General features: G+C 39.7%; 1 protein-coding gene across 2 annotated transcripts; it reads right to left on the bottom strand.

The window, feature by feature from the left end:
- Nucleotides 1-4967: 4967 nt before the first annotated feature.
- LOC149831923 (LEAF RUST 10 DISEASE-RESISTANCE LOCUS RECEPTOR-LIKE PROTEIN KINASE-like 1.1) lies at nucleotides 4968-10492 on the bottom strand. 2 transcript variants are annotated; one of them, XM_090012280.1, is made up of 3 exons: nucleotides 9717-10492; nucleotides 8156-8188; nucleotides 4968-6365 (listed from the first exon to the last, which is right to left on the bottom strand). In XM_090012280.1, exons 1-3 carry the CDS (start codon nucleotides 10462-10464, stop codon nucleotides 5152-5154), a joined length of 1995 nt encoding a protein of 664 aa, XP_089868406.1. In that variant the 5' UTR covers nucleotides 10465-10492; the 3' UTR covers nucleotides 4968-5151. The 2 variants fall into 2 exon arrangements, with proteins under 2 accessions (XP_089868406.1, XP_089868407.1); XM_090012281.1 differs by lacking the exon at nucleotides 8156-8188.
- Between the last annotated feature and the right edge of the window lie 1793 nt (nucleotides 10493-12285).

Genomic DNA, 12285 nt, shown 5'->3' with positions numbered 1-12285 from the left:
TACTAACAGAGATTGGGGACGGGGCGGAGTAGGGGAGAACTTAAGTCCATCTCTGCCTCCATCCCCGCACGGGTTTTGATTTTAACATTCATCCCCACCTCCATTCCCGTTTCACGTCCTCCATTCCCGTTTCACGTCCTCCATCCCCAGGACGAGGCCTGGCGGGTTGGGGCCTGGTTTTCCCACGGTCCACTGCCATCCCTATTTGTGTCCATACCTAAAAGTTGATAGAGAATTTTCTCTCAATCAAATTTAAGGTGATAGGTTGAATTAACGCACCTTTGTGGATTCTCTCCATGAGTAAAACAGCCAATGGCACCAACGGGGCTCCGCGTGGTTGGTAGGAGCTGTCAGTGTACATCTTCTTTGTGGTGGGACGTTGCATGTTCAAAACCCAGTGGTACATTGAATATGGTGGGGTCTCCTATCCCCAGCTTGCCTTTAGAAAAAAAAAAAAAAAGCCAACGGCAAGTGTGGTGTTAAGTTAATTCATGTGACTACCCAACTCTCCAGATCGGATCACATTCAAATGTCAAATCCAATAAGTTTTCAATTTTTCTCTCAATTTGGTGATCAAGGTTAGCATTTTCAAGGGATGCAAATGGGTTGAATCTAAGATGGTTTTGTAAATCTTGGCTGTTCCAAATACGACTCCAATCTGATTCCTCAATGTGCTTAGCTGCTCGGAATCTGAACCGTTTGGCATGACTATCGTCTGAAGCAGGAGTCACTAAGGGGTGTCAATGGGTTGGACCTTCATGGACTCAAGTTGGGTTCAGATCTGGATTCTGACTCAGGTTATGGTAAGGTGTTACGACTCTGTCCAACTGAACCTACTACAGAAAAAGTCCTACCAGTGTCCTATAAGGATTGCATTAACTAGATCGGTCCATACCACATAAAATAATGTGTTTTATGTTTTTTTTACAATGAAAATTTGTGCATCTTAGTGGGAACTCGGCTTGGGATTTGGTTTAGTAAGAAATTTCACAAACCATACTCAGCTCCATATACTGATCAAGCCTCTTTCTTTATTACCAAACCAGGATCCTAACATATCTGGATTCTGGAGTAGGTCGCAATTAGATCATACCCAACCCATTGACACCCCCACAAATCAAAACTGTGAAGGCAGAAAATGTAGTCCTTGGCCATGGTAGGAGAACCATCTTTGGAGTTTGGAATTCTTACAACTCAAAGAGGCACGTCTAGCCTGATCAACACTATTGCAGACTAGATAAGGCTTGGATGCACTTAGACAATTGATTGTCTTCTGAGTAGGGACACAAATGGTTCGGATCTGGAACACCCAAAATTTGCAAAGCAAATCCGACCCATTTGCATCCTTACTTCCAAGTGACCAGTGAGTTAACCCGTAGGGGTGGCCAGAACAAGGTCTGATTTGCTTGGTGCATTATGGTAAGGTGCTCAGGCTGTCAGCATGGAGTTATGGGTTCTAGTCCCGAGACAAGACGAACACTTCATAAATGCGTTTGATGTCCTCCTTAACAGGTGCTTGAAGCCATACCCACATGGCCCAAATGAGTCTTAAAAGTTCTAAGCTGGCTTGAGCACAGAGATCTACAACTGAATCTGGCCACATTGTGCCTGGGGTTTATGTCATGTTTGGATGTTACCAATAATCCCTGTTTGATTGGGATGCGAGGCACACATCAGTAATCCGTCCAGATTGTTTCTTCTGTGATTGAAGCACCCGAGCAGGGATACAAGGATCGCTCAACTGCCTGCCTATGTGACACAGGCCAATCACATGACAGCATTTTGATTGAGGCCTACATTCTGTTGTTGTGTAGCCCAAGGAATGCTGTCATGAGATTGACCAGTGTTACATAATCAGACACTTAAGCAACAAATTGGTTGCACTCATCCCCTATATCATCCCTTTTTTGGGATTTCAATGATGCAAGTTGTTTTGATTAAATGGGATTCTATAGATGTGATCTAAATCATTCATGTAGTAAAGATTGACATTTAAATTGCTGAAATCTGATTTGTGTACTTGAATTTTTGGCTATTAAAAAATCAATTGGCAAAACACAGAATTTTATGATTTAAAAAGAACATACTTTTTATAAAAAAAAATTTACGATCCAAGAGTTGATTCTTATTAAATTAACCATGTTGAATCCATCTATAAAGTCAGATTTGGTCAAAAACAACTTGCATCATAAGGTTTAAGAGGGGGATGAAGATGGGGGATGAGTGAAACCAAACTTCTTAGGCAAGCCCTGGATCTAGTTCTAAAACACCCCCTTGGTTAGTGTTGTTTCTCACAGTATCAACCTCAATCCTTGCATGCATGATCCCTTGAAATCATCCTTACCCCCCAGTTTGGGAAGCGCAATTAGGGGGAAAGAGTGGGAAGATCAGTGGAATCCCTTTTTTTTGGATCATCATACTTCAAGTTACATGTCCTGACAGGAAGGAAACCAGTCTGGGGTACCATATCACAATCAGGGACCCCTAACTTTACAAGATTGAATAAAATATTATTACTCTTTAAGGATCCATTTACACAGACAATACTGCTTATCTGCAAAAAATTTAACAATGTACTCTTCGACTCTAATATGGTTCAAACGACCCTCTAAAGCTTTGCTAAAGACCTGCACAACGTCCTTTCTTGAGGACTCAATAATCAGCCTTTGTCTCTCCAATTCCCCAACCAGTGTTTTCCACCATTTTCACTCTCTTTCTCCTGCATTGAACTTCCTCACAATCCATCCCATTCCAAGAAAAAATCCACAATGATTCCTCACATCAAACCCAATCCTCCACTTCCCTTTGATCACGCTAAAAACAAACAGTTTAATGTACCCATCAGGAGGCCTCCACCCATTCGCAAATACCCAATTACTCTTAGTTGGATGATCAGATTTCTGAAAAATGGATAGCAAGAATTCTTGTTAACTCATTCTTTGAAAACGAAGGGAGACATGCTATGCTAGGACTACAAGAATTCAAGCCTATGCACTCATTTCTCATTTGTGTATAAAATATTTTGATCTTCCAAGTCCTAGCAGAAGAGCCTTGTTACAATTGGCGGGGGGGGGGGGCATGGAGCCTTGTGTTTTGTATTTGAAATTTTGAATATTATTAATTATAATAATAAGTATACCTTTTTCTCTCAAGAAAGAAGGCTTGAGCAGCTTGAAAAAGAAGAAAAACGTGAAGAGGGAAGTTGATTTTTGGGCACTATGTTGCATCCAAGTTGCCAGAGTTTGGAAAAGTATTGCTCCATGTTTAACTTGATTGTATAAATATTGCATGATAGTCAAAAGTAATTGTGATATTGAGTAACAGTTAGTAATGATAGACTAACACACGCTTCAAAGTTGTGGTGACAAGAAATGGGCATCACAGTGAGCATGGGTTTCATAAAAGACAGAGAAACATAGTTGATTACCCTACCATCCATGTGTTCTTTTCATCATGATGTTTTTATTTTCTTTTGAAGCGTACTAAAGAATTCTCTTTTAATATTCACAAGAAAATAACCACTCGTACTAGACTATGTCATAAGGACATGTACGAAGACGCATAACGCAGGTTGGACTTGCAAGTTCAAATTTTTTTTTTTGAGAAATAGGACACGTGGTACAAAATTTTTTTTTTAATCAATAAAAAGATATTGTAGAGAGAGAAAGAGAGAGGGGAAAAGTGTGGACTGTGTCACTGCCCGGCGAAGGGTGTGCCGACAGGTAAGCTTGCTACCCTTCCCTTTTGCATCCAGTCTGGTCTCTTGTTGAGTTGGTCCGGTCCAGACTGAACCAAGTTAGTCTTTATGTATATTTTTATATATTTATATATTTTTCTTCTTTAAGACTAACTTGGTCCTGAACTGACTTCACATTCAAAATTATTTCATATATTTATAAGTTCTCAATACAAGTTGCATATTAATGAGCTATGATATTTTATACAAAAATACATACCGAGAATGTAGAATTACATGCATGAGAACAAAATTAAGTACTTGAAAAAGTCCTAAGAGTCTCTGCTTTCAGTTAGTTTACTGGAAGCTTAAGTCAACTTAGCATGCTAGACTTAACCCCATAAACCTTTGGAAGAGGCGATGGATGGAAAAGGTTACATAATGGCCATTATAGTGAGAGCCACCGATGCTTTATTGATGTAGTGTTACTATATCATTTGCGTGATTAGATCTTGGTAATATCAAAACCTTAAAAAGAGCTTAAGAAACTTAGCTAAGTTACAAAGAAAATAGTTAACTCGAGGTAGTTCATGTGAGAAAGTAATGAGTTGCTTAATACATCTTAGAGATTATGTTTCATACAACATTTAGGACTCCGAGCAAACCAATATGTAACATGAATCACAAACTTTAGAGAGTATGTATAGCTCTCTAGTCTGACTCTCTGACTAGCTTTCGGTATGTTCTCTTTCACTGCAGTGTCTCGTGAGAGCACAAAGTAGTTCACAGTTTGGCCAACATCGTAGAATTGAGATATTCTACACAGGTTGCTACGCCTAAAGTAAGATATTATCAATATAGCTAATTTAGTACAATAGTTAGTTTAGAGAGAATGCTAACTTATAAATTTTGAGAGAATTAATAAAAGGATTTAAAAGAAACAAACATGTGTGGTATGTGATATGAAAAACTAAACTAAGACTAGCGGCTTAGAGCCTACTACATAGTAAGTTAAAGTCTTCAGTTATTTATAAATATTATTTACTGAGTTATAGACTCATCCCTCTTTTTTTTTTACAATTACAGCGGTAGGTTGCAAGTGATTTATACAAGCCAGAGTCGACACAGTTTCAGCAGGTGTCATTTGACAGTTAGATGGAGATGAGATTTTATTTTATATTTTAATTTTATTGAAATATAAAATTTAAAACAAAAAATTTGTCATGTTTCTGTTGCTTACTTTGTACTCTTCTCTTTGGAAAGTAGTATTTATGAACTCTGACTCGAGAGATCCTGAATCCGGGTGTTAAAGAATTACGCATCAAGGCATAAAAAAAAAGTACAGAAAAAGTTTCTGCAGATAGGATTGTAGTATCTCCCGACATATACAACGAAGGACCCAAGAGATGCCTAGACACATGATGTCTTATTAACTGCAATGACATTCCTTGAACAGTAGAAAATGTGCAGGAATCCTACACGTTGTTAGTGGGTGTCGGGGATGAGCTCACCCATTTATCTGTCACAGAACTGGGAGATGGCAGCACACTATCCTTGAATAATGCACTTCCATTAATCTGAAATTCTGGCGATGATGTCGTCTCTAGGTTGTGCTCTTCCAGATTTATATGCCTTAGTTCTTCTGCAACTTCATCCATGGTTGGCCGCATTTCCCTCACAGATGCTAAACACCTGAATGCCAACTCTGCTACAGCTCTCACAGTCCGCTGGACCCAGTCATCACTCTTGAACCCAATTGTGGTGTCAACCAATTCATGCAATGCATCACCGTGGATTCTGTTAATGGCCATATTGGCAAGATTAATCTCGTGCCTGTGTCGTGTGACATCAAAAGCTGGCAAAGAAGAGATCAACTCCATAAGCATTACACCAAAGCTGTACACATCACTCTTATCTGTTAATTGGTAGCATTGACGATATTCAGGATCAATGTAGCCCGGTGTGCCTTGTGGTACAGTTGAGACGTGTGACACATTGAATGGGAGGAGGCGTGACAAGCCAAAATCTGAAACCTTGACATTAAAATTGTTATCAAGAAGAACGTTAGTAGTCTTAACATCCCTATGAATGATTGGTGGGTTCAGCTGGTGAAGGTAGGCTAAAGCTTCGGCTGTTTTAACAGCTATATTCAGCCGCACCTTCCATGTAAGGCATCCCTCAGCAGCACGTGAGCCATGAAGATGGTCGCTAACACTCCCATTGTTTATGTATTCATATACCAAGAGTAGCTCTCGGCTATGGCAGGTCGTGCAACCATAGAGGCACACAAGGTTCGGGTGGCAAATGCTGGAGAAGATCTCAATTTCATTCATGAATTGCTCGAGACGGTTATAGTTGTGCTCATATAGGCGCTTGACAGCGACTGTCCGGCCATCGCGGAGGTTGCCTCTGTAGACGATGCCAAATCCACCATCACCGAGTTCATTAGAGTGACTAAAATTGTTGGTTGATTGTTGCAGCTCCTTGTAGCTGAAAATTGTGACAATTCTGCTGAATCGTTGGTAGAAGCTGGTGCCTTCTAAATTGATTTGGCTCAATCTTGTTGAGGAAATGGAACGAGTTAAGAAGACTATGGAGGCAGATGAATGCTTTTGTGAACGACGATAGTAGTTGTAGCAGTAGAACAGGAAAAGGCAGACTATAGCAGAAATAGAAGCTGAAACCAAACCTGTGAAAACAGAGACAGAGAAGCTTGTAATCAGGTTGGGAAAGTCAGGATTCAAAGATGCTGGGTCAATTCACCTGTCTTTGTGGATTCATCCCGTGTGAACATGAACTGCTAAAATTGATCTACCAATTTTGTGGTTTTGAATGGTGATTCAACTGTCCCAATAAAACCCAAACATCAAGTCTCCAACATTTCATGCTGCCACTTGTCAGCAGGTAGGGGCAGTTTTCAAAATAATGAAAAAGATGGAGGTGATTTTGAAGGAAAACCTTTTGCAGTTTAGCATGGTTGTAGTTGTCTCTCAAGACTAGGTTCTTAAACCGATAGCTGGTTGAATATTATGCTTAATTAAAAGCTAAAGGTTCTATTCAAGGTTGTAAGAATAATATCTAACCCCTGTCAGTAGGGTCCAAAATAAGATACATATCGTCATAACAAATCATAAATTTTGAAAAAATAAATTAAAAATCTTTAAAAAAATAACGAAAAAATAGCAAAAATTCTAAAAAGTCATAACACACAAAACAATGATGAAATGCACAGAATACAACCATGAAACCACATCTCTATGAGCTGCATAAGATATCATAAAAAGTCAACTATCTCACAAGAACAATGCAAAATATTTAATATCTTGCAATTAAGAACATGACTCGAGACTCATACTTTCATATTACATATACAAAAATATTACGACAATAGTTGCACCAATTTTGAATCAGTTTTCACTCTTTACTTGAGTACCACATTGCCATGCCGGATCATCTTATGCTATCTTACTTGATGAAATCAAGAAAGACTTCTCTCCAGTGCAAAGATTGACCCTCAAAATGGTCTCACGGCTCGAGTGTGTGTAAAGTTCTCTAGCATGTTCTACAGTTTTGGTCCTCAAAAGCTCTTTAAAATCCAAAAACATAAAAGCACAATTTTACTCATTTTTAAGCCCACAAGCACCTTATTGTAAGATACATGGTTCTAAGGAACGTTGGTTCTATTACCCAATTTTACCTACCGTACTGTATCTTAAGGAACGGTAAGGGCAACATTGGTTCTATTACTTCATTGAGAAGATGCTCAGGTATTGGCGCCATATAGTGCAGAACTCAGGAAAGTGTTTTCACATGTGAGAAACCTACCAAGTGGAGCATGAATAACCCGTCATTGCTTAAAGTGAGAGGGTGGCCTCCGAATAGAACCCAAATGTGAAACCCCTATCATTTCGCGGTCCAAGTTACATCATGGGTACTTTGGAAATCAATGGAAAATGTCGAGTTGTTTCTGGAAATAACTTTATGACACTGCGAATGTGCAGCAGTCAACTGCCAAGGCCTACCAAAGTCTACAACTTGGTGAATACATCTTTACTGTTGATCATTTTTTAATCAAAGCAGTCATTGAAAAATTTTATTTTATTTATCAAACGAGGTCCTATCAGGTTTGTTAGGTACCCCAGTGGACGACTCTTCAAACACAAAGCTTAAAATTTCCGTTAAATATGACAAATTGAATAAGTTCTGAAGACTGACTTGAGGTGGCTCCCAGGGATTGACTAATCCCGATTGGCATTTAACCAAGAGCTTTCACACCTTGTATGTTATTGAAAACTCTTCCTGTCAAAGAAGATGATATGGATGGTTCAACATTCTCCACGGTTACCATCCATCGTCCATTCATGCTGATGAGAAACTGCAACTAAGGTCTCTAACCCTTTGCTTTCTGCCTAGATTTCTTGGCTCTGGTCTTTCACTTTGTTGGTCTAGATTAACAAGATCAGAGGATGAAGTTTTTACCTATTATGATCACTCTGGTTTTCCAATGGCGAACTGCAACCAAAACAGGGCCTGATTAGTGAAGCAAACCGCATAGCATGTATTTTTAAACAATAGAACGATAATAAGAATATGACATTATAACAAACAAAGCTGCCATGATTTAAGAACTTTAAAAAGTTGCATGCAGTTAGATCTAAAATCTATTAAACTGCCAATAAAAGTTGTTAACACAAGATCATGGTTCGGTGGTAATGCCACTCTCTATTAACCGATGTTTAGGGGCAGAGAGCTGGGCATGTTAGGCAAGGACTGGGCCTAAAAAGGGCTTGACATTCTTGGTTAGAGACTTGACAGAGCAGCCCCAGCCCTTAATCAATGTGGGTCTTAGACAGTAGAAAAATTCAGAGTAAGCTTTTTAACAGAGAAACTTTACTAGCAAGTTGAAGCCTCCAGATTGGCCTCAGATTCACCGTGTGTACTTGTATCAACTTGGCCTGAGCCAGGCTAATTCCAACTTGGTCACTTTTCTATCCTAGATATGTAAGACCAACCCCCGTCTGAACATCAATCAACCAAACTCTCCTTTGCAGAGACCATTCATAAGAAAAATTTAAGGCACTCAACCTGGGAAAGTCCAGCGTTTGAGTGCAGTACTTGACACAACTTGAGGGTGCAACACAAAAACCACAAATCTCATCGCGAATTTATTGTCATGTGTTTTTCAAAATATTGGCAATATTTGAAATACAGCTGCGTTCCATGTCTGTATCTTTAAAGGCTGTCTACTTTGAGTTCCCTATGGGTAAGTTTGAATCACTGTCCCCCGCCCGAAATGGACGTGGGGGACGGTGGTTTTAACAAACGTTCGATGCGGCATTCGCTCGAAACAGTGTCTCCTGCATTCTTAAAAAACTGTTCTTTTTGTAACACCCTCCTCTTGTTACAAAAAGAAGAGGACGCAGAGAACACGTTTAAAAAATAATAATAATAATAAGGGCTAAGGGTCCCCCGACTCTCTCTCTCTCTCTCTATACTTGGCAGCCAGGGGGGTCACAGGTGTCGGGGTCACCGACACTGGGGATGAGGTCATCGTCGAGAGGCTAGTGAGGTGATGTGAGGCCGGCGATGCGACTAGGGATGAGGCTGCCGGCAAGGTTTTCCCTTTTTTTCTTCTTTCTTATTTCTTCTTCCTCTTTTAATCAAATTTCTTTTTAGGGCATTTTTAGGTTTCTATTTCTTAGATTAAGAGTTTTTGTTTGATTTTCATAAATTAGGTTTTTGTTTGAATTTATTGATTAGGGTTTCTTCTTTTTTTATTAAGTTTTTTTTCATTGATTAGGGTTTCTTCTTTTTTTATTAAGTTTTTTTTCATTGATTAGGGTTTCTACTTCATTCTTCCCCACCAAACAAAAATATTTGTTGGACTTGAGCAAAAAGAACAGAACCCATGTTTTATTCCATTCTTTTTGTTCATTTCGCCCAACCCTGGACAAGCTATCAAACATACCCTATTGTTCCCACTGTAGGATCTCTATGGTAGAATTTAAAGCAAAGAGATTAGAGTTCGTCTATCTATTACCCCTGCATTTCCGAGATATTGGTCCATCTCTGCACGAACAAACAGGGCGATCACCATCGAAGCCACAGCGTTGCCCCTCCTCTGAGCACTTGAAGCAATTAAAATCGAGTTCCCAATGAAATACGAAATCACCATCAAATACTTGAGACAAGTTTAACCCATCAGAGTTCCCAACTACTCCAGAAGGAACGTCATACTCAGGGCACCCAATTTCAGCACCATCAATGCTTCTCTTCGCAGCACTGTTGTAGTAGTAAAGCAGAGAGCCATCACCACATTCACCCCCCTTGAATGGCGAAGCACCATCCAGAGAACCATTATAGCCAGGCCTGCACTTGAAGATGGTGATGCTGGAACCCAAGAGTCTGAAATGGCCGCCTAATCGGTTGAGGAACGAAGTAGTCAAGCTGTAAGGCGCAGCACAAAATTCCTGCTTGAACGAAGCAGGGTAGCTCATCGTGATATTCTTGTCGAAGTACTCTATACGCTTCACGGAGAAGTTGTGGTGGGGGAGAGGGATCTGTGTCACGTTTCCATTGCACTCTATGACGTTGATCCCATAATCTGGAGAGCAATCAACACTGGAAAAGGGGAAAATGATTGGAACGGAGTTGGTGGTACAGTTGAAACGGTAAGGGCACCATGTGGGGTTGTTTGTATCGGAGAGAACACAAGAGAAGCAGAGGCAAAGAATAAGATTCAGAAGGAGAGAAGGGAAGGAAGATGAGCGGGTGAAGGAGAGAGCCATGGTAGTTCTGAGCACAAGAGATGATGATTTAGAGATCTAAAAGAGAGGCAGCTACCAGTACCCATCACATTCTATCAAACAAAACGTGAATTAGACTTGTCCAAGACGGACATGAGAATTGAAAATTGGGTCACTCTCAATATTAATATGTAGACCCAAGTGATCTTTGAATTCCGTTCATTGTTTTTTTGATAAGGCAATAAAAAATTTTTGTTAAAGAACGAAGGAATGACTAAAACTAAGTTTTTGGAATGCAAAAAGACAGATGAAGAAAAAGGTTTAAAAAATAAATTTTGATCAATATTTAGGTTTGCTTGAAAAAGTTTTTTTTTTTTTTTTGCTGATTTTATGTATTCTGTCTTCCAAAATATTTCTCATTTACGGCACCGAGTTTTTTTTTTCTCCTTTTTTTTTCTGAATTTACGAGAGGCAGAGTTTCTTTCTCTTTTTATTGGTTTTCAAAGTTCCATTGACCAAAAAGTCATGGCTCCGCGTAGTTGGTAGGAGCTGTCACTGCACGTCTCCTTGTAGTGTGACCTTGCAGGTTCAAACTCCACTGGTACGTTACTAGGGGTGCCAACGGGTATGGTTTGCCCGGGACCAACCCGAACCAAACCCTATAGGGTCTGGGTATCTTGATAAATAAGAAGACCCGATTAAGACTCAGGTCCAGACCCGAAGGTCTGATTAATACATTGACCTGGGTAGACCTGACCTGAGTTTTGATTAAGACCTGCAAATTTTCAATGTAAAATGATAAAAAATATGATTTTACCAGGTATGGTCTGGGTTTGGTTCATGTAGTTCTTATGGGTATGGTTTTTCTTATAGTAAACCTGATTAGACATGGTTTTGAACCTGATACCATACCCAAAAATATGGTCCAAGTCTGGTTCTACTTGGGTTCGAACCAAGCCCGACCCGTTGACACCCTTACTAATCAAAGACCGCACATTGGCCGGCTTCCGGCTGGTAAACTGACACTGTCGGAAAAATGTGGAAGTGTTCTCATTAGTTGCCTGCACTAAGGGCGTGACTGGTATCCAATGGGTGCTTCCAATTTGTAAACATAATCTATCCTTATTTCATTCTCTGGCAGTCTACTTCTCAGTGGGTTTGTCACAAGCTTAACTAAGTGTACCCTGGCTCTCTTTTTATGTATTTACACAAAGAAACCACCTCCAGGATCGGAGACCCAGCCAGCCTGTCATACATACGGTCGCTGTCCTGGCAGAGTAAAACTCCATGGGCTTACTTCTTGTCTCCAGAGAGTTGTCACGCTTGGGCTTGGGCAAGGGGTAACGCTCATGGGATTTGAACCTAAACCATCAGACGAAAGGCTTAGTTCCCATCCCATCCCACCACGTCAAACCCCTTTGTGGCTAGTGTACCCTGTTTTGTCACTTGATTAATACATTTTTCTTCCTCTCAAAAAAAAAAAAAAAGTCTTCCATAATTTCATCTCTCTCTGAGGTGCTAAAGAATCAATTATGAGCGGAGTGAACTCGACTTGAAAATTCGATCTACTCTTGAATTTGGATTCAACTTAGATCTCGCATTAGGGTCTTTAGATCCAATTAGAATAGGTAAAAGCTACTCATTTTCACATGAAAAAAATAAATAAAACAAGTTGGATTATGTCCATTTTCTAAAACGGAGCTCATCATATTTTCTTACTCGATTTTCATATCTAATCTCAACCCAAAATAGTATCTGAATTTCGGTAGGATCTGAACCATATATAGTCTGGTATAGATAAGGAAATAAACATGTCAAACTTGGTTCAATTCAAGGCATTATTGAATCCAACCTAATCAGATC

Source organism: Nuphar pumila, chromosome 7, assembly GCF_984573655.1.
Source record: "Nuphar pumila chromosome 7, dmNupPumi1.hap1.1, whole genome shotgun sequence".
Taxonomy (NCBI): domain Eukaryota; kingdom Viridiplantae; phylum Streptophyta; class Magnoliopsida; order Nymphaeales; family Nymphaeaceae; genus Nuphar; species Nuphar pumila.
This window is presented reverse-complemented; position numbering and strand designations above follow the sequence as displayed.